Source organism: Malus sylvestris, chromosome 8 (assembly GCF_916048215.2).
Source record: "Malus sylvestris chromosome 8, drMalSylv7.2, whole genome shotgun sequence".
In the NCBI taxonomy this organism is placed as follows: domain Eukaryota; kingdom Viridiplantae; phylum Streptophyta; class Magnoliopsida; order Rosales; family Rosaceae; genus Malus; species Malus sylvestris.
Window position 1 is genome coordinate 11,781,815 of NC_062267.1, and position 26,237 is coordinate 11,808,051.

Consider the following 26,237-nt stretch of genomic DNA (forward strand, 5'->3'; position numbering starts at 1 on the left):
TTAAAAGAACGTAATTATTTGAAAGAACCAATAAATTTTATGAAAATTACCTATAGGAATATGAAGTTTATGAGCCGAGCCTGCTTAATGCACATACAACAACCAAACCTCAAAATTCCCATCAAACCCCAAAATTATCCACCGCTACCAAAAACTGACCTAATCCCTGGAACCCCATTGCGGGTCGGTATGAGTGCATGGCCAATCGATCCAATTCTCGTAGCACAACCATACCTGTGCACAAATTACTTCTGCTCCTCTATAATCCGGGTTACAACGCCGACGGCAATAGTGCTTCCTAATGCCCTTAAAAATGCCCTCCCCAGCGCTCTAGAATTAGAAAACTCTTCCACACAAACTGGCGCGTGAAGAATTACCTGAAATGAGGGCAGGGAAGGATCGGAATAATGTTACTGTCAGTACCATATGCACAATGCAAGTAACCTGTAAAGTGAAACAGAAGCAATGGTTTTGATTTTATTCACCTCTACGACCGCGCTCTGCTTTGCAGTAAGACAGCGAGGAGCTTTCCTTGTCACTTTGCCAGTCTTTGGATCAAGCAATGATGATATTTTTACAACTCTAGCAGCCTCCTTTGCGTGGTGTATGTGGAATTCCAACTGCCCATTCCAGACATTATATTTGATTTCCATAAAACAGTGGCGCAAAAAGAAAAGTGAATTTTTCATGTAAATGAAATACACACCTGAGAGCCAATTAAAATCGGGGTTGTAACATCCAAAACAAGCACCTTTAGTTCCAAATGTTTTGCAACTGCAACTGGAAAACTAGGGTGACAGAGCACACCTCCTGCCATCACACGACCTCCATCAATGCCTTGCAGAGTAACAGCCACATTGTCTCCAGCTCTTGCAATTGCACAAGCCTGAGAGTCACGTTCTAACGCTCGTACAGTCCCTGATTCTCCTGAAGGCATCACCAGAACCTACACAATTCACCGATTATGGCTATTGGTACAAGGAAAGATACAGGAGTGGTAAAACAAAGGAACCTTTGGCTTTATATGTACTTGAATTTATTTAAATTGATTACTTGCATTAGAATATGCAAGAGCCTGTCATCTAATCATATGCATAACTTTTTCCAAGTAACATTAAAAGAGACAGAGACAGCCAATTCAACAGCTCACGCCCACCAAACCCAATGAGCAATAAACTGTGGTATATAAGTAAAAAAAATTCCAATGCAATCCAATTGCGTGAATGTATCACTTAATCTTGAACTACACCAAGATTTTCCTTAACTTCAACCATGTGTTCACACGTCAATGTTGTATGACAATCTCACTTTTCAGACTATTAATATAGACCATGCATGAAAGTTTCAAACAATCAACGAACTGATCAATGGTGTGGATTGAAGAGTTTGATAAAAGAACATTTTTGCATATGCATACTTATATGTGAGTATGTACATGTGTGTGAATATTCTCAAACAGAGGAGATATCTATGATTTTTAACCAATTCAATGAACTATCCTTAAGAGAAATGACAGACTTAGTCAGATTACTAATGAAAACTTCTATTACTATCCACAAGGCACCAACATACCTTAAATCCACTTCGAAGAGCTCCCGCTTCCAATTTACCACAAGCAGACACCTGCCCTTGTGAGGAAGATTTGATAACATCACATATAGGCATCAGCAATGGCTTTGAAAACTCTCTTGTAGGAGGTTGGAGGGAATCAATTGCATCCAACAGGTAAGGTCCACGGTACCTGCAATTCAGTTACCTCAGACTATTTTCACTCACAATATCAGGAGCAATAAGGAAAAGTTCTCCAAAGTTTTCATTAAGAATGCTACAATTGTCTACTTCTTAAGGTGAGCTACTATCAACATGAACTTTGGATTGCATTACATGGGGCCCTAGTGAAACATCAAACTCATATAAAACAAGTTACCATCCCGTTATTCTCCTTATAGTGGCTTCTGAATGATCTGAAAAGTGCTCATATGTAAAAAGATGAAGATCCTACAAGAGGGTGAAAAAGTATTTGATGCAGAACAAGTATCGCTTTGAGAGGTGGAGTTTGAAAGATAGTAGGAGAATGAGAGAAGGGAGATGAGGGAGGAGGGCAAGTAACATGAACTCAAGTAGACCAAAAACTTCATAAATAAAGCCTAGTTAATTAATTAATACACCAAATTCTAATTCTAGTGTACAAAATAAAAAAGAGTTTGCACCTACATTCCAAATAAAGACAACATTTCATCTTGTATCCATCATCAGCAGTGATTTTAAAGAGGAAAAGCATGCACACTCACCAAGACGATAAACGGACATCAGAAGGAGCTGCTACCAAATTCTGATTTTCCATGGCACTCAATGGTATCCAAGACACCAAAGAATCTCTGAAACCACAGGAACGGAGAAATGTTCCAAGTGTCTGTTTGATCAAATCAAATCGATCCTTGGAGTACTCAACAATATCCATCTTGTTAACAGCAACTATAATTTGATCAACACCAAAACTTCTAATAAGTTGCGCATGCTCCCTTGTCTGTCCCTTGCCGCCATCCATACCAGCTTCGAATGCACCAACTGAGGCATCTACGAGGAGTATCGCAGCATCAGCTTGTGTTGCCCCAGATATCATGTTTGGAACAAAATCTTTATGGCCAGGAGAGTCGAGCACAACAACATGATATTTTCTGGAATCAAAATATGCAACAGCCACTGTCATAGTTATTCCTCTTTCCCTTTCTTCTGCACTCTCATCCAATGCCCAAGCATATGCGAAGGACCCCTTTCCCTGATTAAATCATGTACCCCAGTTGAACATGAGATTCAAGTTTCAAAAGTACTAAGAAAAATTGCAAATAGATTACCTGCAACTTTGCCTCTTTCTCATATTTGTGCATTTCTTTTCGAGATATCCTTCCCAAAAGGTGAAGCAACCTACCTGAGAGTGTTGATTTTCCAGAATCAACATGACCAACCTACAATAACAAGTGAAATAAAAATTGGCTTCATTTCCTATCAAGTGGCAGTAGGATGAGGAGAATGAGTAGGATTGTACGACCATAATTTAGTGGGGCTTACTATTGCAAGATTCAGTTGAGTCAGTGTATCTATAGCTTGGTCAGGAAGCATCCACTTCTCGGGTGTATAGTCCGCTTGTGAACGAGATTCTCTAACACTACCATTATTAGAATATCCAGATCGAGCATCCAAAGTCATGTTTTTCAAGCCACTGGTAACACTCTGTGGCTTGTCCATAATTTCAGAAGAAGTAGTGCTCTGAACCCCACTGTCACGTCTGCTTGTTGGCTGCGAAGCAGATGAACTCTCTGAAAATTTACCATTTTCTTGTACAGTAATAGAGCCACTACTTCCATGGTGATAACTAACTGTCTGATTCTCCAACCCATTTTCCTCATCTAATCTATCTTGTTCCTTTGTTTGTGCCATTGTAGATGAGCTACCTGACCGTTCAGCACTTGATTGTATGCTAACAGCACTACTCTTCTTAGCCACATTCGGGGAAGCTTTTGAAGATTTTAAGTCAATAACACCAGCTGCAAAAAAAACATATTAGAGAATCATCAAAGAATTTTATTTATAAAAAAATACATTTAGAAAAAACTGACCAATAGAGCTTGTAGTTTTCTGAAAAATAGATGATTAGAATGACACTTAGTAGTGCACTAGGTAAGCATTATATGCAATCAGTTACAGTACCAGGTTTCTTCTCAGTCCAAAACCAACCAAAGAAAAATATTAAGAGTCTGAAGGAAACCCATTGTTGAAGACCCCCAAACAAATTCAAACCATGCAAAGTTCTGTCCAGGTTTTGGCAAGGTCTTTTAGATCACTTATATTGTAAGTCTGGATTACGTACATTATAGTATCAAAAATCTCAAATTTCAAGAGAGCTTTGTTCTAGTCCCCTCCATAGGTTCCTATATAACAATACAGGGACCTTTCTCTGTGGACTGTACGTTAAAAAGGTCGTCCCCAGTGCACAAGGCTCCCGCTTTACGTAGGGTCTGGGAGAGGTGAATGTCGGCTAGCCTTACCCCCATTTGTGGACTGTACGTTACGACAAAAAAATAACCACATTGATAATATAAGAAAAGCATACCTTTTGAACCTGTTCTGGAGGACCACAATCCATTAGAAACCACATCATCTGGGGATGGAACATCAAACTGGAAAGAAGCTGTATCATCAATGCAAGCAAGTTAAAACTCAGAACATATAGGCCACAAATATGTATAATGGCGTTCTTTAAGCAATAACAGATGGTAGATGCTCGGATTAAAAAGTATCTCCCAACTGTAGAAATGGTGATGTTCTAACTCTACTCTAAATCATCTTTTGGAAAAAGAGTGCAGACCTATATCAATATGGTGTTTGTTATGAACATTAAAAGTCTTATGGAATTCATGAATAGGTCCTTTGAAATCCCCAAGCCTATGGAAGTTATTGCCCTCTTCTATCACAGAATCATCTTTCTGCTGATGAAATAGTACAGCCTGCTTTGGCTTCTGGTGCGGCAATGATGCAAAAATAGACTTGGCCATTATGGATGCTCCAGAATCTTTGCATCTGCCTTCAACTGCAGGAAAGAGATCTCTAAAAAAGGGCAATGAACTTGACTTTTATTTTGTTTTTTAAAAGGCAGTGACAAGGAAGCTAACATAGAAACCGTTTCTTGAAAAAGATGAGATCCACCCAAAGGGTGATGTCAAATAAAAAAATAAGATTAAGCATGGTATCCTTTCCCAAACAAACAAATACATGCAGAATCTTTTAACACAGAAAAATGAGAGTAGGGATTAAGCAAAGGAGTGTCCTTGTCACACAGAACTCGCAAGAAATATAAAAAAAAAAGAAACTCACAGAGTAGCTAGGTTTAGGATACACTTAATACCTGTTTTATTATCACTATTGCTTTTAGACAAAGGGTTGCGAAGAACCCCACAAATGTCACATGCAGACATACTCTCTTCATTATCATATGTGCAAATGGAACAACGCCAGACCTTAAGCCTTTCAGTTTCCCGTTTTGATTCAACTGCTTTGCCTGTTACTGCAACAAATTGAGCAGTGGGTATAACAGTCAAGATGTATATGTCATAGCTGTAATTAGTAGAAGAACAAGGTAAAGTGATCAATAAGGATTTTTTCAGAGACTGGCATTTGAAAAACTTAGCATTTGTCAGACTGCAAGGTAGTATGTCATCATATGGAATCTCAAATATTGGACAAACCAACATCTTCTACTTCTAGATTGCAAAAGTATATTTCAAGATGAAAGTGAATTAAATCTTTACATATTTTTTTAAGAATAAACCAACAAAATAGATCTGTCAAACCAATAAACATTGTACCAAAAAGGTAAAGAAGCAAATGAAAATCACTTTCAAAACATGTAAACTACCATGCAGAGTGAAACTGATCTGCTTACCCAGTTTTCTAGTCAATGAAATACTAATTTGAAAATTTGAAAACATTCTCAAATAGTCGTCTACCAATGGAAATTGCATCAAGAGAAGGAAACTAAGAGCAACGGAAAACTACCAAGGAAGACAAATTCAAGTAAAAAGGTAACTAACCATTCTTTTTTATTCCGGACTCATCATCATCATCATAGTCATAATCATAATCTTCATAGGCATCATACTCGTCATCATAATCAATTCCATAGTTTACTTTACGAGGCATGGTCCTATGGACAGAAATGGCTCAATTAAAAACAAAAATCCATACTTACAAAAAGCCAGTAAAAAAGGTCGTACCAGTGCACAAGGCTCCCGCTTTACGCAGGGTCTGGGAGAGGTGAATGTCGGCTAGTAACCACCAAAAAAACACCGCCACAACCCTTAAGACGGGTTGGTTTAACAATGTGATCTTAACCTAAACCACAACAATGCTTATTCAAAGCCGAAAACTATTTTACAAGTTTGAATTCAAGCAGTACAATGAGTTACTCTGTCTCTCTGCCGTATATATGAAGCTCCCTGAACCCGAAAACAATCAGTTGTTATTACAAAATTCAAATGCTCTGTTTGGTAAAGGGAACGAATCTGAAAAATCAAAACTTGAAGCAAGCAACTGAGAAAAAATATAAGCATATTCAAATCAAAAGCTTTCTCAGCAACCAAGGAAGTTTGGAACAGCTTGTTAATTACACATTTACGCCGAATGAAAAATTTGGGGGGGGGAATTCAGTAAAATTCAATGAACCATACGCAGAAGTAAAATCCGACGAAGGAAATTCGAAGAACTGAATAAAGACGCAGTGGCGGTGGCGCGCATTGAAATTGGATGAATTGGAATGCTTGGAGAGGAGAATTAGGGTTTACCTGGTGCAGCAGAAGTAGAGAGGAGCAAAGGGAGAAGATGGTACTTTTGCCCTTTTCTTCTTCTTCTTCGTTTTCCGTGGATTAATACTCGACAGGATATTTAGGACGAAACTGATGGAAAGAGGTTTGCTGAACTCCTCCTACTCAACTCCTCTTTAGGAGGGGGAGACATAATCCTCCTCCCTTTCTAATACATTCGACCAAAAGTAAATATAATCTTTCTGTTTAAACCAAAAAAACAAAAAAAATAATACAATTATTACGTGTATTTAATATTAGAGAAATTTCATTCAGATCTATTTATCTTTTTTTTACATCCAGCTTTTTTTTTGGTCTTGAAATTTAAAAAATACCCAACAATTCTTTTTTTTTACACCCATAATAAAAAGAACAAAAAATAAAAAATAAAATTACAACACTAAAAAATTATGGTCACCCCATCTCTCCAAACCCCAACCACCTCCAATTTCTACCCGTCCCTAACCCCACACCACCACCTCTCCTACCACACGATGAAAACCCCAAAAATCTTAGCCATCAGTCACTCTAACTTGTCGTTCAAGTACTGGACAATGAAAACCCCTTAAGTCGTTCTACGTTTGGGTCTTTATGTTGCGCCAACACATGATTCACCCATTTGGTGTATCGAAAGCTTAGCTGGGATCGAAGTTTAGAGTTATGGTAAACACCCAAAGATACCACCATCACGTAGAAAGAATACTTGTAGCTGCTGCATGCATGACACAATTACGTACTTAATTCTTTGTCATTTCATATTGTTAGCTTTGCTAATGGATAAGGTCATCTGTTTTCAAAGTAACTGCTTGATTGTTATTGGAAAAAAAAAAAAAACATCAGTATGTTAAACTTTGAATTTCAATATGGATGAGTATTTTGCTTGCCTTCATGTTCAATAGATTGAAGCCTACCCGAAAACAACAGCTGTGCTTGTTCGTAACCATGGGATCTATGTCTGGGGAGACTCGTGGATCAATGCTAAGACTCAGGTGATGCTTATGATGCTAATGGTTTGGCAAAGTAATTGTCAAATCTTATGTTAACTACAGATGGCTAACATATGGGTCTGGAAGCATGGAGCCTTCAATCCTCTTTAGTGGACAGTAGGGAATGTGGCAATGGGGGGTTGGGGAAGGGTAGAAATTAAGAGTGGTTGGGATTTGGCGAGATAGGGTGGCCGGAGTTTTCTAGTGCTTGAATTTTATTTTTATTTTTTGTTCTTTTGCATTTTGGGTGTAAAGAGAGAATTATTGGACATATTTGGAATTTCAAAATAAAAAATAATAAGTTGGGTGTAGAAAGAATATAAATGGGTCTAAATAAAATTTCTCTTAATATAACTAGTATATGTCCACAAGCCACTCAGTACTACGATCTGATGATATTCCTCTTTAGTTGAAAGTGAGTGGTCTTAGGTTCGAATATCGTGGATGGCGAATTCGATAGCTGAACTCCCCCTTCCCTTAGTGTAAAAATATCGTTGTACTAAAAAAAAAATTAGTATATGTCCAAACATAAAGTGTGTGAGAAATTGTTTAGTTTTGTTTTTACTTTTTATTTTTATTTTTAAATTAGAGATGATAAAATCACTGAGGCTTACAAATAAACACTAAATTTAGTTTTGTGAAATTACTTTACTTTTCTTAACATTTTTTTTTTTGTGATATAAGACAAAAATATATTTTCGCTCTCTTTTAATTATCAAAAAGAATTTTATTAATAAGTAATTTAAATAATTATATGACGGTGAGATATAATTATACATAATTTAACCCTTTCTCTCTCTCTAAAGGATGTTTCATGTGGCTGTCCTTCCTTTCGGTTCATCCATCTGTTGGTTCCCACAATAATGCCGAATCCGGATTCTCAAGTAGAACCCTGGAAGATAACTCGATCTTCAATCACTTTTCAACTAGCTCCGTTGTTAGTTTTAAAATTAAACGAAGTAATTACACATTTTACTCCAAACTTTGACATTATATGAATCATCATAAAATTTAATGCGCGCATATCAGAATTTAATGAGTAACTATAAAAAACATAGAACGTGTTTTATATAAAATATTATTTTCCGTTGTTTAAAACACATTTAATTATATGATGCGCGCATATTAAAAACACATTCTTACACATCCTCATTTTGTATTTGATTTTTGCTATAATCTTCTAGTAATTTTTTGTTTTCCATTATTTCACAACATCGCTAGTACTTCAATTTGCCCCAAAAACTGCAATTGGTTTGCACATACTTTTTACTATACCAAGTAATCGTTCCCAATTACGGATGCAGTGAATGTTTCTCATTTACAACATTTGCAAGGCAATTTACAACTTTTGAGATAACAGGTTGACATCCGATAAGTGTGTTAGATTCATGTCGTATAATACCCGTAATTCGGTTCTGTTTTTGCAGCTCAACTCCAGAACTTGGTCTATCTATCAGATAACACCGACTCACTCCACGAAAGCATCAGATCTCGTACAACGGTTGGGAAATCTGCAAGTCCCAGCACAAGATTTTGAGATATAAACACAAAAGATTCGGAAAAAATAAAGGAAAACTAATGAAAAGGGCTTGAAAACTTTGAGTTTTAATGATAAGGACAAAGTAAAGGGTAAAGTGAATAGTACCAGGATTGACTTTTTAGTGTAAAAATGTGGTTTTTTGTTAAAGTGAACAGTACCAGGAGCTTTTCGTTAAAGTTCCCAAAAAATAATCAGTTTTCTTGTGCCACATTATAAATAATCTGACAAGAAATGCTACTTGTAGGTTTGTACCACATTGCTTACCACATCTCTCGCAAAAATGAAACCCACTGATATAAGTGAATCTGCTTAAGATTCGGCTTTGTAAAACATACGATTGCAAATACGATAATATGTAGCCTGAACTTGATTTAAAAAGGGCAAAATGAAGTTTTTTACCTCGTGCTACTTCCACTGCAACTGACGGTATGTCTATCTGATCTTCAACGAGTCTATACACATCCACAAGCTAGAGAGAAGACATTGACAACATATCTTGTCAAAACTCAATTCTTGGGGTTTTATCTTTTAATTTTACTAAAACAATTTCTCAGATTTTCATACCTCTTCAATGTGAAGCTTTGAATCTTCCGTCAAAGCAAGAATAAGCTTTCTACGAATTCCTTCATCAAAAATGAAAAGGCGAGCTCCATCTTTGATGGTGTCAGTGAGGTCCAGTTTCGTACTAACTTGCAATTTTTTTGACCCTTGCCTGCACAAAACAGCCAAAGAAAATATAGGGTTTTAAACCCCCAAGCAGTAGAACAAACAAAGCAAAGCAGGATATGAGTAGATACAGATACATACGTGTCTACAGCTTGAAATGCAGGATTGCTGCTCATCTTGGTCACATTTTCCTTGGCAAGAACAATAAGGTTTTCTAGCCGCTTCCATTGGAAAACACCATCTTTAAATAATACCTAAAACCATAAGCAGATTACTACTGAAGGATTTCAAGTTCAGAAACAAAAGCTTTAAACTAGACAATCCATAAGCGGTGGGCCATACTGCTCATTTCATTCAGACCAACTTCTTATTTTTCTTCTTTCCTTTGTTTTTTTTCATGGCAGAGCAAGTTAAGGAGTACAAGTTCTTGAACATATGGGGATATGATTTAATTTCAAGTTATTCAACTAACAGACTTTTAAGCACATCACATCATAATAGCTTTGAACGGACCTGTATGAGGCGTTCACGTAGAGCTGGGTTTGGATCTGTCAGTAGGCGCTTTGCCACATATGGATAGGCAACCTGCTTGACTGAATAATGTCAACAATAGTGTGGGGAAGGAAAGCATGTACAAGACAGATGGCTATCATTGCAATAACAAAATTTGCATATGATATATGAAGTTTCTAATTGTAAAACATGGCAGGCGCTCCATCGCTACCATTGGGTTGAATCTATAACAGAAAACTTTTACATGCCGAATAACATCAATTAAAAGATATGATAGCCAGAAAAAGTACGATAACAAGATCTGCCCTTGCCTCAAGAAATTTGAAGTCTGGCTGCAATGTAAAACAGATGCCCTCTTGAGTCAACAAAGAACGGATGACAAGGGAAAACCTCTCTGGGATACGGATGGGATAGTTGTAGACTAATTGGTTAAACTTCCCTGCAGCAGAGCCAGCAATAGTGCATGTCAAAAAAAGCACTAGAAAAGATCAAACAAAAGTTAATAACGAAATGCAATTATCCATTTGCCTCAAAGCACAAGAACACCCTGCAGGCAACTAAATCATAATAGAAAATTTATCCGCAGTCTGCACACGCTCACACATGCAGAGTGAATTGAAAGTAATGTTTCTTTTATAAGAATCTGATAACTCTCAACATTACCAGGTACCCTGACATAAAATGTATAATTTTGACAAGTAAGCTGAGCAAGGCATCATACAATTTCCAGTTAAAAACTAAGATCGACCTTGATTAACTCTCGCTTTCCAATAGATACCTTCACTGTCTGACAACAGTGAAGGTGTCCTATAGGTTACTTTAGTCAATTTTTAAAGAGTTAAAATATCTTAACAACAATAATACTTTTATTTTTTTATTACTAAACACAATAAGAGGTGTCTCTCTGTATATCTATAAACCCTTAATCGTGGTGAACCCGGACTGACGTAGTATAATGCCAAGGAACTTTATAAGTTATGCTAGTTGTTATCTTTATGCAGTTATAATTTTTACCTCCCCAACCAATTATGCTTCAAATATTATGAGTGTCCCAAATGAACATCTAATGATTCTAAACCACAATGTATATTATATAATGTAGACAAGGGAAATGCATTCCCAAGTTCTAAGAGCTCTAAAACAAGTTGACTGTAGAATCCACAGAAAGAAAACTAAAAGCAGACATAGACATAAAGACTTTAGGACATGAATTACCAGTAACGCTTCGAAAATTAAAGTCAGACAGTCCTTTTCCAACAGAGTTCTGCCATATTGATTCTAAAGCTGGAACAATAGGAGAGACATCGGTCCCAGGAGCCAAGAAGCCAAGTCTGGTGAAATCATTTGCCATCTCAACATAGTCCTCGTTTACAGCATGGACAACAGCATCAATTAAAATTTGTTTATTTTGCTGAAAAATTAAAAGATAGATCAATATGTAGGACATGAAAATTAAGAAAAACTAACGCATAATAGGAAAATAGCAGATATAGATACATAATATTTTCATACGGACAGTAGAAAAGCACTAGTTTTGGTGGCTGGGGTGTCCTAGTACATGAATGCATGGTTGCTACGTCCTATGTTAATCCTCACAGCCATAAGGAGAATTGAAGATTCAAGTTTTAAAAGAGTATATTACAAGACTTTGAAATAAGGGAAAGTGATACATCTTTGTACCTTGGCCATCTATGCAATGCAAAGACATATCCTATTTATAGATGGTATATTGATTTCTTTCATTAACCCCAATAATCAACAAACTGTCAAATGCTGATGCCTATGTGCTAAAGAAAATAAAAACAGGGGCGTTATCTACTCTCTCAATCATTATTTTATTGAATACCATTGAAGTATCTATTTCACCTGACTAAGCACAGCAACATTCCCAAAGTCCACATATGCAATACGCCCATCACGCATGGAAAAAACATTTCCAGGATGTGGATCTCCATGGAACAACCCAAATTCTAGCAATTGCCGCAATGCAGCACTGACTCCAACCGTTAAGAACCCATTTACATCAATACCAGCTTCTTTAATAGCCTGAAATGCGGGGCAGGATATTATTGATATAGATATGATATCCCATTGCTTTAAAATAACATCTTTTATCTTGACAATCATACCTGTGGGTTAGTGCACCGAATACCATCAATCCACTCCATCACTAGAACACGTGAACTACAAAGCTCTTTGTAAACCCGAGGAATTTTGACAGTAGGATCACCTTCAAAGTTCAGAAGAAAATCTTCAATATTGCGGGCTTCCTGTTAGGAAAGAGATTTTGAGGAAAGGTCAAAAGAAAAAGGCAGTTTAAATTGCATTCAAGTGACGATGGTAATGAAGTCATAGGCATAAATATAATGGGGCCAAAGTCCAATTTTAGTCCTCCTATAGCGCAGGTCTGAAAGGTACCAAAGTGTAATCAAGCTCCTCCAAAAGCTTCTCACCAAATTCATCAACAATCAGCTCAGCATTGCACCCCAGTTTCTGTAGACTGATGCCATTTAAGAATGAAGCAAGAGTTCGGAACAGAAAAAGATCCCGATAAATTATAGGTTCTATCTGTGGCCTTTGAACCTGTAAGTGAAAAAAAAAAACATAAATTTAGAAGAAAAAAAATTTCAACATTTTTGCCACAGGTAATGTTTTCATCATTCTCACAACACAATAACTGTAGAGCTGTTAATGACCTAAGAAAAGGCCCTTTGGTAAACCTTAATAGCAACTTCCTCGCCAGAGTCTCGTAATGTAGCTCGGTATACTTGACCTAAACTGGCAGCTGCTATCGTTTGAGACGAAATTTTACTGAAAACAGATTCTAGGGGTCTCCCCATTTCTTCTTCTATTATGTCGAAGGCAACCTGAAGCAATGCATGCCATATGCTTTTGTAAGTTAAGCAAACCCCACACGGTAATAGTGTCTCATCACAAATGCAAGCAGCTGGAACCAGTGACTTTTTGGTAAATTGAGATTTTACCTGATTGGGGAAGGGAGGAACGTCATCTTGAAGAATGCAGAGTTCATTCATATAATCTTCTCTGATAATATCAGGTCTGTTTGCAAGAACCTTTCAATAAATGGGTGAAATCAGGAAATGTTTAATTGCGCAAGCATATGAATCTTAAATTTGTTGTCTGAGTGCAAGTAGATTTCAAATTGGTACTCAGAGAGAAAATTTCAACTTTGATACTTCATACTACAGCTGAAGTTCTGATTAGAATAATATGAACATGGTGACAAGTAACAGCCAGCAAAATCTTTATGACCTAAATTTCAGAAATCTCTATGTATAACCCAGAAAAACCATTTAATTTGTTTTAAAAAGAATAGCTTACAATTTAAAACAAAACTTAGAAATAAAATAAAAAATCTGTTCATCGAAAATTATTACCTAACTATTAGAATTAAACTAAAAAAATCGTTGTCCCAAATGCATAGGATCAACCACAATGAATTCTCATTGTTCATTTTTTTTATTATATGTAGGCCATCTCCAGTTACATCTAAATTTTTAGATCTTGACATATTACTTCTTCACTGCATAATCCATCTTATTCTTATTAAAACCTGATAGTAAACCTCTAGTTGATGCATTATTTTCTCTTAATTTGCTTTGCTATGACAAAATTCAGTTTTCCAGTTAATCCAATGAAGTAAACTGACAAATTTCAGCAAAGACCGTAGGATATAACTCATATGAGTGAGGTTCAAACCTGGCCGGCTTTAATGAAAGAAGGCCCCAAATCACATAGGAGGTTTCTAAGCTGCCGAGCACGAGCTGAAACAACTTCTTCATCCCTTCCTATGACGTAGTCATACGCCAAGGTAGACCAGTAAAATCCCAAACTCCACACAATTTCCACACCCCTCGAAAGTAATGACACAATTGCTCCTCTGGATTCCAACACCGTATTCCTCACCTAATTATAGATAACATCAAGAAATTCATGCCAAATTGAATACAAGTGCCTAACAAATTCACAAAAACCAAAAAAAAATACATCCAATTTTCAACTAGAGGATCATCAAATCCATACGAAATCAAACTCGAATTTAGTTCAGAAATGTAACAGATTAACTAAATTTCAACCAGGCTTGATCATTTGCATACCATCACAAGATTAACACAAAAATTCACAAAAAAATTACAAGAAATTAACAAAATATGAGATAAATTCACTAAGCTAGAGTTGAATTTCATACAGTTTCCGGACTGTACTTCCGAAACGGCACGCAAACACCGCGTTCGAAGTCGAGCTGCTCCATGGCCGCGCTAGGTTTGCTCAATTGCCTTTCGCCAGTAGAAGCCGCCAAGCTCCTCCGCGTTTCGATTGCGGCATTCGAAACTCGGAATCGCAAGGGTTTCCTGCCTCTTCGTATCCGAAGCCTGTAATCGAACGACGCCGGAGCATTGATGCGTCTCGGAACAGTGTGAGCTCGCGAGCTCAGGTGCTGATTGGCGGGAAACGGAGCTGCGGTTACGCAATTTACGCAGAGCAAATTCATGGATTCTGCTCTCTCAGTGGAGGTTGAGGGATTCGGAGAGTGAAGTGGGAGTGGGATTATAATTTTTGGTGGTTAGGGGGAAGAAGGAAGAAGAGAGCGAGTAAGGACTTCAAAAATTAGTTAGAAAACTAAAAAAAGATAATAATATTTATAATTTTATTTGTGTGATGGATGGGCATCCATCCGCATACAATTTTGTGCGGGAAGATTTGGTCTAACGGTTGGGAAAGTGACAGGCAACTAACTAAGCAAGTCTTTTCTTCCATTTAGTTTTTTGGTTAGATCATTTCATTGTTAAATGAGGTATTATTGTTCTTAGCACTTCAATATAAAATGGTGTTAGTGTTACTTGTTGTCCGCTTACCAGATTTGTCTCATTTCATCGAGTTGATGTGGTTAGATTTTTTGTTTTGTGAGGATTCTGATTGTAGATATGTCACGTTTATAGTCTTTGTAATATATGTAAGTTTTTTTTTTCTTTCTTTTTCAAAGAGAAATATGACGATTTCTTAGCAAAGATTGTGGATTAATTAGACACCAACGACTTCATGCAATTATGGAATGCCTATAGCCCATGAAGTTTAGGTGATCAGACTAGTCTAAAGGCATAATCAAATAGTTATTCTGCAATATTATTTGTCTCCGAAGCAAAAAAAAAAAAAAAACTCAAATTTGAGTCAAATTAGGATATTCTTGAAATTGGGTGACGTAATCATAATTATAGAATAATTGAATATTTATCTTATATTCCTTCCTAAATAGTATATTTATAGATAGTAATCGCTCTTACTCTTACTTTCCTGTTCCCAACAGTGTAATTGCATAAAGGCAATTACTATTTAGATTTTGAGTGAATCGTAAGGGCAATTTAATCACCTTTATCATTCTAAAATGGGTGGACTTGCTCTTAGAGGGTTACATTTATCAGCAATTTTTTATCTTTATTTTTATTTTTACAAATTGGCTATTTTTTGCATATAAATTTTCAAAGTTAGTAGTTGGAGGTAAAATCACATATTTTGCCAAAAATTACTTTTGTTACCAATACAATTTCCCTTTTTTTTTATATATTCACATTAAATGTGACTTCTATTACAACGTATAGCGAACCAACTAGTTATCGGTTGTTTTTAATGGCATGAGAGGGCTTGAATGCAGGGGAAGAACCTGTACTGGAATAACTACATAGCAGTTATGGACAATAAGTTGTTCTTTGCATTCCAAGAAAATTACCTAGAAAATTTGTTTTGGTAAAAAAAAAATTTTAGGAGAGATTGGTTACTCTCACCGTTTGGCTATATGTTGAGAATAAATCCCACATTGATAGGAAAATGGATCTTATATGGGCTTATAACTAAGTTTGACTATTCTCCATATTGCTATTGGTTTTATGGTGGAACCTCAATTTTCTTCATAGTATCAAAGCAAGTTGTTCTATGTGTATGTGTGAAGCCAAACAGCCACGCATGCTCCACGTTACCTCGTTGTGTTGTCAATTTGTTAGGCTTGAAAATTCGACACACGTGAGGGGCATGCTGAGAATGAGCCCCACATTGATGGGAGAATAAACCTTGCATGAGCTTATAAGTAAGTAACCTCGAGTCAGGTGGACGTACGTGTGACACCTAACTGCCAGCGGTATAAATTTACTTAGGAATTTTACAGATCGCGCATCAACGAGAATTGATGACAATTGGACTTAAACCTTGGTGGAGCGACACACAAAGCATGACCTTTCCAACTGAGCAATTTTTTTTTATCATGTAGAAAATAAACATTTGATGAGTGTTAATAACTTTGTATATGTAAATAACCAATTTTTCTAATAGTATTTACACTGGGTGATACGAAAAACATTTGATGAGTGTTAATAACTTTTTATATGTACATAACCAAATTTTCAAATAATATTTAATACTGGGTGATACGAAAATGAATTGTTGACATTAACGATAAAAGATCTCACGATTATGAAAATCAAGTCAAGCAATAAAATATTCGTAAAACTGAGTGTTATCACTAAAGTTAAATTTATTAATAACAATTATCTTTCTCATATGCATAAAATATAAATCAATAATAATAAAAAAAAAGGACGGATTCAATTCGAGTCATTTTTCCGATATGAAGACGAAAATTCAGCGGGAAAATAAAAAAGTAAAAACAAGATTGGCGGGAAGATTGTTTGCCTTCCTAAATATATCGTATAAAAGCACCGGTTCATCTCAGACCGCCACTTTCATTTCCTCTCTTTCCTTTCCCAGATCAGTTTCTAAGGTTTTCAATGATGTTCTCAGGCTCCCAATTCGACGCGACCAACGCCTTCTCCGGCGACGGTTTCTTGGCTTCTCAGTCCACTCAATTCGGCGATTCCACTCCCTCTCCGGCCAAGGTAATGCATCTCTTGAATAATTAAAGAGTGTCTAATTAATTAGTTTTGAGTTTTGATGCTTATCTGCTTAAAAAATGATTTAGGGTTTCGGCCAGGTCGGTGTTTCATCACTTATTTCCGTTTACGTTTGCTATTTATTGATTTTTGTAAGTATTTTCTTGCAAATGTTGTTTCAGCCCGGCGAAACTCACGGATTGGTTCCGGTGACGGTGAAGTAGATCAGCGAAGCTCATCAGTCCGGTGATGAAAAATCGAACTTTGTGATCAATGGTGCAGATGTTGCCAATGTATGTATGCACCATTTTTATTTTCATCGGGATTTTATTGTTTGTTTCTCATAACAGTCACTTGAAATGGAAAAAAAAAAAAAAAAAAAAGAGATTTCCGAAACGTTTCAGTTAATATGATGTTTGGTTGGTTAGGTATCGGTGGTTGGGATGGTTTTCGATAAAGCCGAAAGGAACACTGATGTTGGTTTCACTGTGGATGACGGGACAGGGCGAATCAAGTGCTGAAGATGGTAACTTTTTGCATTGTCCGTTTTGATTCCGTTTATCTTATCACAATGTTAATTGTTTGAAGAGTTTACTGCGTTTTGATGTTCAGTGCAATGCACAATCTAGCAAAATAAGCTAGACATGTGTTTCGATTATATGGATAGACGCATAATGATTTAAGTTCTGAATCTTCTATGTTTAATTATCTCAACAGGGTGAATGAGAATTTTGACTCAAGAAATGCAGGAAATAGAGTAAGTTCTCTCACTATCGTCTGTGAGCTTTACGTTGGAATTGAGTCTTCGTATATAGATATTGGGATTGTTGAGTAACCAAAACCTTGTGAAGTGCTTATACATATTATGTTCTGACCTATTTTGCAACAGAGATGGAATGTATGTTCGTGTTAAGGGACACTTGAAAGTCTTTCAAGGTGTTCGACAGATTGTAGCCTTTTCTGTGAGGTATGGGTATATAGATCTTCCTTTTTTTTTTTTTTTATTACTTTGAGTGCCTGTAGAAATTTACACTTCTCATTGCACCAATGCATCATATGGATAATTTCAGATTGTCAATTGATGTAGAATGATGCTGGCAGGACTTGTCAAATAAGAATATTTGTACATAGCACACACAATATACACAGGTGCACTGTGCATGTGAACTCATCTTTGAACACTCCTGTGGGGAGCAGGTCAACTGGATATCAGACAGCCCCGTCAAACCAAGTATGTTATCTGATTATGAAAAATTACATCTCAAACTGTCTTTACTTGTTTAGCAAGCAATTAATGTTCAATTTTGTAGTTCTCCGGGCAATTTAGCGTTCATGGACTAAAGAGCTGTGATCAGTTGGTCCTTGACTATCTGCAGCAGCCTTCAAGCATGTGAGTAACAATTTTACCATGAATTTCATTTCCCGATTTGGTTTTGTTTTTGTCGCCTAAGACGTGCTGGCTGCAGCTTCGCATTAGTTATCTTGGTGCTGGTTGTATTGAAACTTTGGGACTGGTATTTTATTGCAATGGAAAAGAAAAGGGGATACACAGAGATGAACTCTCCCAGCACCTGAAAGTTCCTATGGAAAAGATCTTGTACTCTCTCTCTCTCTCTCTCTCTCTCTCTCTCTCTCTCTCTCTCTCTCTCTCTCTCTCTCTCTCTCTCTCTCTCAAACACACATACACACAGATATGCGCGTGCACCTGCTCACACGCTGAAATATTTGATTCTTACTCTGAATTTCACTTTGGTATTCCAGGGAAGCTATCAGGTCTCTCGAGGAGGAAGGCTTATTAAAGTGTTTTATGTGTTTTGTACTCTCTCTCTCTCTCTCTCTCTCTCTCTCTCTCTCTCTCTCTTTCTTTAAGTGTTTTATGTAAGAAATACTAGTTATGTGTTTCTCTTAAGAAGTATCTTAAAGTGTTTTTTAAGATTTGCTTGCATTTTTATTAAAGATTGGTTTCAAACAAAATTTATCAAAATTCAACTGTATTAAAAGCAATGTATTAAAAGGCAAAGGCAGAGGCGAGGCGTCCCATGGATAGCCCCGCCTAGAGGCAAAGCCTCACGGAACCTAAATTTTTTAATATATATGTTTTATATATTATATATAATTATATAGAAAATAATGCTTCGTAAAATTTTAAATGTTAATATCATCCAAATCTATTATAAAATTAACCAAGCATTACAATTAATCAATGGAACTATATATTATGTAATTACAATGCACGGCAATATTAATTATAATACACAAGTGAACACATCACATAAATATTAATCACACACTGAGCGTACACATATCTTATATAAAAAAAGAAGAAGATTATTAATCAATAATCACCTTGAGCACACACATATATTATATATATATATATATATAAATAGAGGATGAGAAAAACAATGAGCACACATATAACGATGCACGTAGATAGCACACACATTCATTATATATAAAAAATAAAAATCAGAAACCCTAGCCGTAAAAATTGGGGATCTGTGGGAGTGCTGGCAGTAGTGCAGTCTTTGGGTGTTGCGTGCTGTCGCTGGGGGTGGTGGTGCTGCTACTGAAGGTTGGCTACGAGTGCTGCAGAAGGCTGTCGAAGATTCGTGTTGTGGCTGTCGCCGGAGCGCGTGGGATAGTGCAAGGAAGAGGTATAAGGCAATTAAAACCTACCCAAAATTTGGGTTTGGGAGTTTTTATTTTTTATTTTTTATTAAAGCAGCCAAACAGAGACGCTTGGATGCCCTGAGGCACGCCTCTGCCGCCTCGACGGTTCCAACGACGCCTTCCACCTACTCTCTCAAAATTGAGGCAGCAATCCTTACGCCCAACCTCAGAGGCCGTCTAAGAGTGCCCTAAGGCAAGTTTTTAAAACACTGACTAAAAGCACTTTTAAACGAACTCAAGTCTTTAGATACTAAGTAATTTTCTTTTCTTTTGATTTCTCAGAAAACAACACAAACATCAAAATCGGTTTCTGGGATTAAAAGGCTGTGCCACGTGCACACACACTCTATCTATGAAAAGCTCAAGCGAAGTCACAATCCCATTATTACACGTGGCAGGTGACACCTGGCTTGTGATATCTCCTTCACGTGCAGCCCCTCACACTCTGAGATTTTGATCTTCATCCCCCTCAAGTCGGGGACCTCATGATCATGTCACTTTTATGGAATCATTTCCAATCAAAACCCAGTCAACAACTGTAAAAGTGTTCGTGTTCATAAGTGATTCTCTCTCTCTCTCTCTCTCTCTCTCTCATAAACACAAAGACACATTTCTACTGGATAATGGATACCCCATTTAATATTTTCACCCAAACTTTCATAAGACTAGACTTTGGATAATGTGACAATTATGTAGGTAGTTTAGAAAAAATATAGCTTTTGTTTTAGAGTACAATTTTTTTGGCTTGGTTAGAGTATGATTATAATGTTCAGACTGTAAAAATTCGTTAATTACAGATGTGGGATTGTCTATTATAAGTGGGGAGACACAAATGCTATCCTTAATATAATTGCAATGTATAGAAAATTGTGTACATTCTTTTTCAAAATCGATTTTTCAAGCTCTTAATCATTTAAAATGGAAAGTGAAAACCCACCCCAAAACTTGAATCAATTTAAACCAAAAACAAAGAAAAAAAAACATTCAAGAACAATTAAAGAAAGTGGGTGTTAGAACTTTTCTTGACATTTTGTAGGCATGAAGATGAGCAAACGTTGAAGCGAGACGGGACGTGCCTTGTAACGAATTCCCCAGAACTTGAATCTTGAATTCAAGATTTAATTTAAGTGACTATCAATTGGTCAGCTTTTATAAATTCAGGGTTCACATAATCATATAAGCAAAGTAACCATCAAACCGTGGTATGTCGTTCATATATAGCCGCAAGCTGTGGCACTGTCTCTTCCTCACTAGGTAGCCATCTTAGGCTCGCATGGAACAAAAAGGAAATAGAATCGATCTACTTGCTTCTTTCAATGACATACACTATTATTATTAGATGATACAATGCCAAAATATTTTACAAAGCAACCCAGAATATCCAAAATAACACAAACACCATGTAGGTCTACTTTTTATTACAAGTACACACTGAATTAACCAGGAAGGGTTAATTAGGGGAGACATGAATGAAACCTATGGCTGGAGCCATTCCTAAGTACACTCGACGTATACCACCAAACCCAAAAGCAGATAAATCACGTACTAAAAGAACCAAGTAACCTAGTGATATGAAGAAGAAAAAAGAAGGAGAAATCAACAACATATCAACGAAGACTCACTCAACCTTTGAATTCCAACTGATGTCACACAGATGCCTACGTGTCCCGAACGTGGAAGATGTTGGGGTTTTTAATGACAATATCGTACATGTGAACAGAGTTGAACTTGGAGAAGTCTCCGGGGAGAGAGATTAGATCGATCGAAGATCGCTTGTGGAACTGGAAGAGATCGGGGTCTCTTCCATAGTACCTCTCCCACCCTAACCCCGTCAATATTTCCTCCAGCATCGAGTAGGACGACACCACCTCTCCACTCGGCAAGTGCACCAAAGCCTTCTTCCTGGAAGATGTCTCGGCCTGAGGATTTTCGACCAGGCGCATCACCCCATTCTTAAAAGTCCAAACCCCAGACATTTTTTCTTTCTGGTATCTGCAACTAGGGTTTTCTCTGGTGGGTAGTATTGGTTGTAATTTGTTGCTGCTCCTTTGGAGAAAGAGGAGGGGAAGGAAATGAATTGGGTTGGGTTGGTGTGGTGTGGGAAAACAGAAGGTGGGAGGGTGTATTTATACGTGTCAAAGGGACAAATAAAAACAAGAGGCAAATACTCATTGGGTGGGAGTGAGAAACTGAAAAGGAGCGTGATCGTGGGCATGTTTGGCTTTGGAAGAGAATCTAGATATTGTGGGACCAATGTGATTAAAATATGAAGGTGCATGGATGCCCCTAGGGTTTTTTGATTTAGGGCGCAAATCATCACCATCAACATCCAATTCCGTGGGGCTGGGGCTTGGAAGAATCTTTGTGTAGCTTAATTGCAAAATGCTATATTTTTTTTTTATCCTTTTTCTCTTTTTAATTTTTGGTGATGTGAGAATATTTCTATACGAATGCATGCAACTGTTCATTGTTTAAGAAAAGATTCAATAAAGAAAGTCAATGATGCACCCACTTATATCACGAGATGTCCACGTGAAGGGAGTGGGAGTGATTGGGTCGGGGGCTAGCTTTTGTAACCTTAAAAGCTAATTTTTGGTGTCTTGTCAAATCCGATTTGTTGGATGAGAAATGGTAAAAAAGAATTTTTCAAAGTAAGTCTCTTCTTAGACTCTTTGTCATTTTACAGTTTAACGTCAATTTACATACCAATCAACATTATAAAATATTATGCTAAAAACATGAGGTAATAGATAGTTCATGGAATCTCATTTCCAACTAAAAATAAAAGCATTAGTAATGTAGTTAAGTTAAAATGGACGTTTTTATTTTGATATACGTTTTTGTCATGGATTTTCTTCAATTCATTCCACCCGACCACTGAAGTTGAGAGGGGTGTATGAGAAAATAGATGTGTGAATATTACTTTTCTTTAGTTATTGATCATAGAACAAGTTGATAAAAACTTTAGACAAATTAGAAATTAGGTAACCAAAGTTACTATTTTCATCATTGAACTTTTAAGTGAGGAATTGTGTTTGTCTTTGTACATAAATTAGATTCAATTTGAATGATTCTTGTAATCACGAATGATTAATCAGATTAAGTTTTTTTAGAACCCAAAAAATTATAATTCAATTCATAATGTGATTTTCGTTTCTTCAATACTATTTCAGTTTTAATCAGAATAATTATTTTTTCTATTTTGTTAATTTAGAGGCATATATGATTATAATCTTTGAGCTCTTCTCAAATGGACATACATTTAATTGCATACAAATTTTATCAAATACATATTTACATTCTCATTAGGGTTCGACTCTTTAAAAAAAAATCAATTATTATTCAAAAATGAGCAAAAGAAATGGGAATATTTTTTATCATCACCCTCAAGTGGAGTGATTGATGATTACCGCACTATTTATCACTATTAGGTGGATTTAAATGTTAAGATTTGTGTAGTGGATAGACACAAATGTCAAATTTTAAATTCATCAAACGGTAATAAATAGGTGGTGAGCATTACCACTACTTAATGGTAGTGAGGAAAAATGCACCCCAAAAAACATCTCAAAGAAATCAAACTCCGACTCCTACCATCCTCTGGAGTACATATTTACTTTCTCATTAGGGTTCAACTATTACGCCATCTCCAATCGACCTCGCCAAAGGGCCATAGGGCTAAAAATAGCTTGGAATGACATGAAAACCATCTCCAACCGAGGGCTAGGCCAAAGGACTTGTGGGCCCCAGCAGACCAATAAACCCAAATCAGGCCAGTAGGCTGGCCATTTCTAGCCAGCCAACCAGCCCCCAGTCCAGCCCACTTGCCCTCCAACAGCTAGCTAACGTCAGGTTACCTTTGGAATTTGAAATTTTTTTTTTGGACAATTTTTTTAGTAAAAAAAAATTCCTATAAATACCTAAATCATTCCTACATCATTTCTCACATAATTTTCACCATTTCATACTATCCAAAAAATTATTGAGATTATATAAATATAAGAAATCCGGAGTCTTATTCATTTAGTGACAAGTGACACTCAAAATATGTCTGAAAACCTTATTTTAATACGGTGGTTTAATTTAATTAACCATAATAATTGAATTAAAATTATAAATTATTGAGGGGGTTATGTTTGGCCTATGGTCCTTTGACCCTCTTGGTTGGAGATGAGTTTTTTGTTAAAGGGCTATGTTTGGCCCATGGCCTTTTATCTCATTCGGTTAGAGATGGTATAAAATATGAAGTTTTAACAAAACACTTCCGGTACTATTCACTTTTAACAAAAAAACTACATTTATACCCTTCTCTGGTACTATTCACTATACCTTTAAAAATGATTTTTCATTAAAAGGGAAATTTTTTTGAATTTTTCGCTAGTTTTCCTTATAAAATATGATCTATCATTATTCATTAAAATAAATTTTTTTGCACAACTGTAAGGCTAATCATGACTCTTTAACCATTTTTAAGTTGGAGATGGCTTTACCATCCCCCCCGCGACCTTTGGCCTCTTTCGTACTCATCAATTATGCACTAAATGTCAGTCTGTTGATAGGGCAGTGTAAAAGCAAAAGTAAAAAGATACATAAATATCTTATTTAATCTAGCACAAATACGTTATTTAATGAGTCTGTAAAAAAAAAGTGACTATTTACATGCAACAAATATTTTCTGTAAATGAAAGGGATAACCAGTTCACTAGTAAAAGTGTGTATGTATAATGATTAATAATTAGTAACTTAAAAGTTAAAACATCAAAGTTCCATCGAACTAGATTATGGGTTTATTAATTCATAAATAAAGTGAAAGAAAATGAGAAGATACTAAACACTTTATGATTAAGATTAGACAGTCAATTATTGTCCCTAATCACAAATTCCCAACACCACTCAAATCTAAATTCCCAACACCACTCAAATCTAATCACAGCCTCGAGATATATCAAAGTCAATTCAAGTATAATTGAGCCCTAATGTAGTGTGCTTTGTCATTCAAAAGGACCACTCTCAATACTCATTGTAAAAACAATCATGGTTTTTCCACATGTCATCACATGGGCATACATGGTCCTGTAGGAGGAGAGGAAGAAGGAGGCCGTCTTGTCAAATCCATGATTAGTGTTTTACATAGGATATTTTGGTGGTTAAGTTTCTTGCCACATTCAAAAGGGCCTATGAAAAATGTATTTAGATGTTCGTCGGATCCTCTTTTTGGAAATGCTAAGGATCAATGCACATGAATTATTGATTAAAAATTGTATGGTCCTAATTAAATGTTTTTTATATTTTTAAAGATAAGGTAGACTTGTTTTACGTAAAATATATATTTTTAAAAAAAAAAAAATTGTGGCCGTACAATTTTTTTATCAACGGTATGTATGCGTTAATCCCTACGATCCCCAGGGAGAGGATCCGGCAAGGATCCAATTCCGTGAAAAATATGACAACACAAAAACTGTGATGTTCTTCAGTGAACGTAACAATAACAAATCAAGAACCATGGGACAAGAAATCAATTTCAATACAAATGTTGGCTTCTGCTACAATTACTGATGCACTTTACGTCATCTGTTTATTACTGTTTGCAAATTGGAAAAAAGAAAATTTTTGTTTCGATTAGTCAATATTGAGTTTTTTGTTGATTAGGTAACTTATAAGAATTAGATATTTGGGCTGTCATTGTCCACCGCATCCTTCATTCTCTGTTTTCTTTCTTTAAATTTAACCAAATAAACTTTTCCAGTGGTTGATGTTGAATCTAGGATCAAAACTTCACGTAATCATGTGCTGGAGGCCGAATCTGTCATACTCTATCAACCATGTAGGAATAATCTTAATTTATGTGGGTTCATTTGGTTAGGGATGCATATCTAATTCAACATACAGTTGATTAAATTTGATCTAATGACAGTCAGTTTTTATTTTGTTATAGTAATTAAGTACTAAGTTCATATTTCATAAACGACAATCATTAAAGGTCGTACCCAGTGCACAAGGCTCCCGCTTTACGCAGGATCTGGGAGAGGTGAATGTCGGCTAGCCTTACCCCCATTTATGGAGAGGCTGCTCCCAAGTCTCGAACCTGAGACCTACCGCTCATGAGTGAAGACACTTGTCATCGCACCAAGTGCGACCTCTATAAACGACAATCATTGAATAAAAAAAAAAATTATTTACCAATTGATTGGATGTGAATTTAAAGAGATATAAAAAATTAATGTAATTAACTAGTCCACATAATTAAATTTCTCTCATATAGTATTAGAAAAAATAAATGTACACAATCAAAGTAACAGTGGTCCTCGATCAACTTTTGAGTTTAAAAGTTGATATTCCCATGTTCCCCCTCGTGCATGTAGAGAGCATTGCATGCAGGGCTTGTGTATGCCTTTAGGCCTCCAAGCCCCTCAAGCACAATGCCAACTTTGCTTCTGTTTGTTCCACTTTTTCCATGCCCAAGGTCCTACTGATATAGACTCCCTCCTAACTTCAATCGTTCCAGAAAATCTTAAGTGGTACCCAATGCCTTCGATCCTGGTCATCTCTGTCGTTGTTACCATTTCCGTTTCGGTATTATCCACTACAGAAGTATCCAGGGGTA

The 26,237-nt window shown here is 36.3% G+C and overlaps 3 protein-coding genes and 2 long non-coding RNA genes across 9 annotated transcripts; 2 read left to right on the top strand and 3 right to left on the bottom strand.

Annotated features, from left to right (window-relative positions):
* On the bottom strand, positions 1 to 25,703 carry LOC126632753 (uncharacterized). 5 transcript variants are annotated; one of them, XM_050303222.1, is made up of 13 exons: positions 6,339 to 6,529; positions 5,954 to 5,993; positions 5,589 to 5,701; positions 4,904 to 5,062; positions 4,367 to 4,588; positions 4,112 to 4,189; positions 3,070 to 3,545; positions 2,856 to 2,966; positions 2,292 to 2,779; positions 1,573 to 1,741; positions 707 to 946; positions 486 to 620; positions 1 to 377 (listed from the first exon to the last, which is right to left on the bottom strand). In XM_050303222.1, the coding sequence occupies exons 3-13, from the start codon at positions 5,695 to 5,697 to the stop codon at positions 246 to 248; spliced, it is 2,319 nt and encodes a 772-aa protein (XP_050159179.1). In that variant the 5' UTR covers positions 5,698 to 5,701; positions 5,954 to 5,993; positions 6,339 to 6,529; the 3' UTR covers positions 1 to 245. The 5 variants fall into 5 exon arrangements, with proteins under 5 accessions (XP_050159179.1, XP_050159177.1, XP_050159178.1 ...); XM_050303220.1 differs by lacking the exons at positions 5,954 to 5,993; positions 6,339 to 6,529 and adding an exon at positions 25,621 to 25,703; XM_050303221.1 differs by lacking the exon at positions 5,954 to 5,993.
* On the bottom strand, positions 8,572 to 14,701 carry LOC126632754 (protein ACTIVITY OF BC1 COMPLEX KINASE 1, chloroplastic-like). The gene is made up of 14 exons (XM_050303226.1): positions 14,272 to 14,701; positions 13,782 to 13,988; positions 13,046 to 13,135; positions 12,782 to 12,928; positions 12,480 to 12,644; positions 12,191 to 12,331; positions 11,928 to 12,107; positions 11,277 to 11,472; positions 10,373 to 10,500; positions 10,062 to 10,133; positions 9,690 to 9,802; positions 9,447 to 9,594; positions 9,282 to 9,351; positions 8,572 to 8,853 (listed from the first exon to the last, which is right to left on the bottom strand). The coding sequence occupies exons 1-14, from the start codon at positions 14,572 to 14,574 to the stop codon at positions 8,789 to 8,791; spliced, it is 2,025 nt and encodes a 674-aa protein (XP_050159183.1). The 5' UTR covers positions 14,575 to 14,701; the 3' UTR covers positions 8,572 to 8,788.
* LOC126632757 (uncharacterized) lies at positions 16,725 to 17,809 on the top strand. The gene is made up of 4 exons (XR_007626818.1): positions 16,725 to 16,966; positions 17,143 to 17,253; positions 17,389 to 17,486; positions 17,678 to 17,809. It is a non-coding gene; the product is annotated as an uncharacterized LOC126632757 (long non-coding RNA).
* Positions 18,119 to 18,944, top strand: LOC126632756 (uncharacterized). The gene is made up of 4 exons (XR_007626817.1): positions 18,119 to 18,191; positions 18,271 to 18,350; positions 18,427 to 18,557; positions 18,722 to 18,944. It is a non-coding gene; the product is annotated as an uncharacterized LOC126632756 (long non-coding RNA).
* On the bottom strand, positions 20,938 to 21,743 carry LOC126632755 (flowering-promoting factor 1-like). The gene has a single exon (XM_050303227.1). The coding sequence runs from the start codon at positions 21,607 to 21,609 to the stop codon at positions 21,292 to 21,294; it is 318 nt and encodes a 105-aa protein (XP_050159184.1). The 5' UTR covers positions 21,610 to 21,743; the 3' UTR covers positions 20,938 to 21,291.
* Positions 25,704 to 26,237: the final 534 nt, after the last annotated feature.

Coding starts and splice junctions, on each gene's coding strand:
- LOC126632753 (XM_050303220.1), bottom strand. CDS start 25,688: ATGGGGGTAAGGCTAGCCGACATTCACCTCTCCCAGATCCTGCGTAAA. Junction 4,190..4,366: donor CAAACACCATATTGATATAG/GTCTGCACTCTT, acceptor TTGATGATACAG/CTTCTTTCCAGTTTGATGTT. Junction 2,967..3,069: donor CTCAACTGAATCTTGCAATA/GTAAGCCCCACT, acceptor TTGTTATTGTAG/GTTGGTCATGTTGATTCTGG.
- LOC126632755 (XM_050303227.1), bottom strand. CDS start 21,609: ATGTCTGGGGTTTGGACTTTTAAGAATGGGGTGATGCGCCTGGTCGAA.
- LOC126632754 (XM_050303226.1), bottom strand. CDS start 14,574: ATGAATTTGCTCTGCGTAAATTGCGTAACCGCAGCTCCGTTTCCCGCC. Junction 13,136..13,781: donor CTTTCATTAAAGCCGGCCAG/GTTTGAACCTCA, acceptor ATTTATTGAAAG/GTTCTTGCAAACAGACCTGA. Junction 10,501..11,276: donor TAATTTTCGAAGCGTTACTG/GTAATTCATGTC, acceptor GCTCTGCTGCAG/GGAAGTTTAACCAATTAGTC.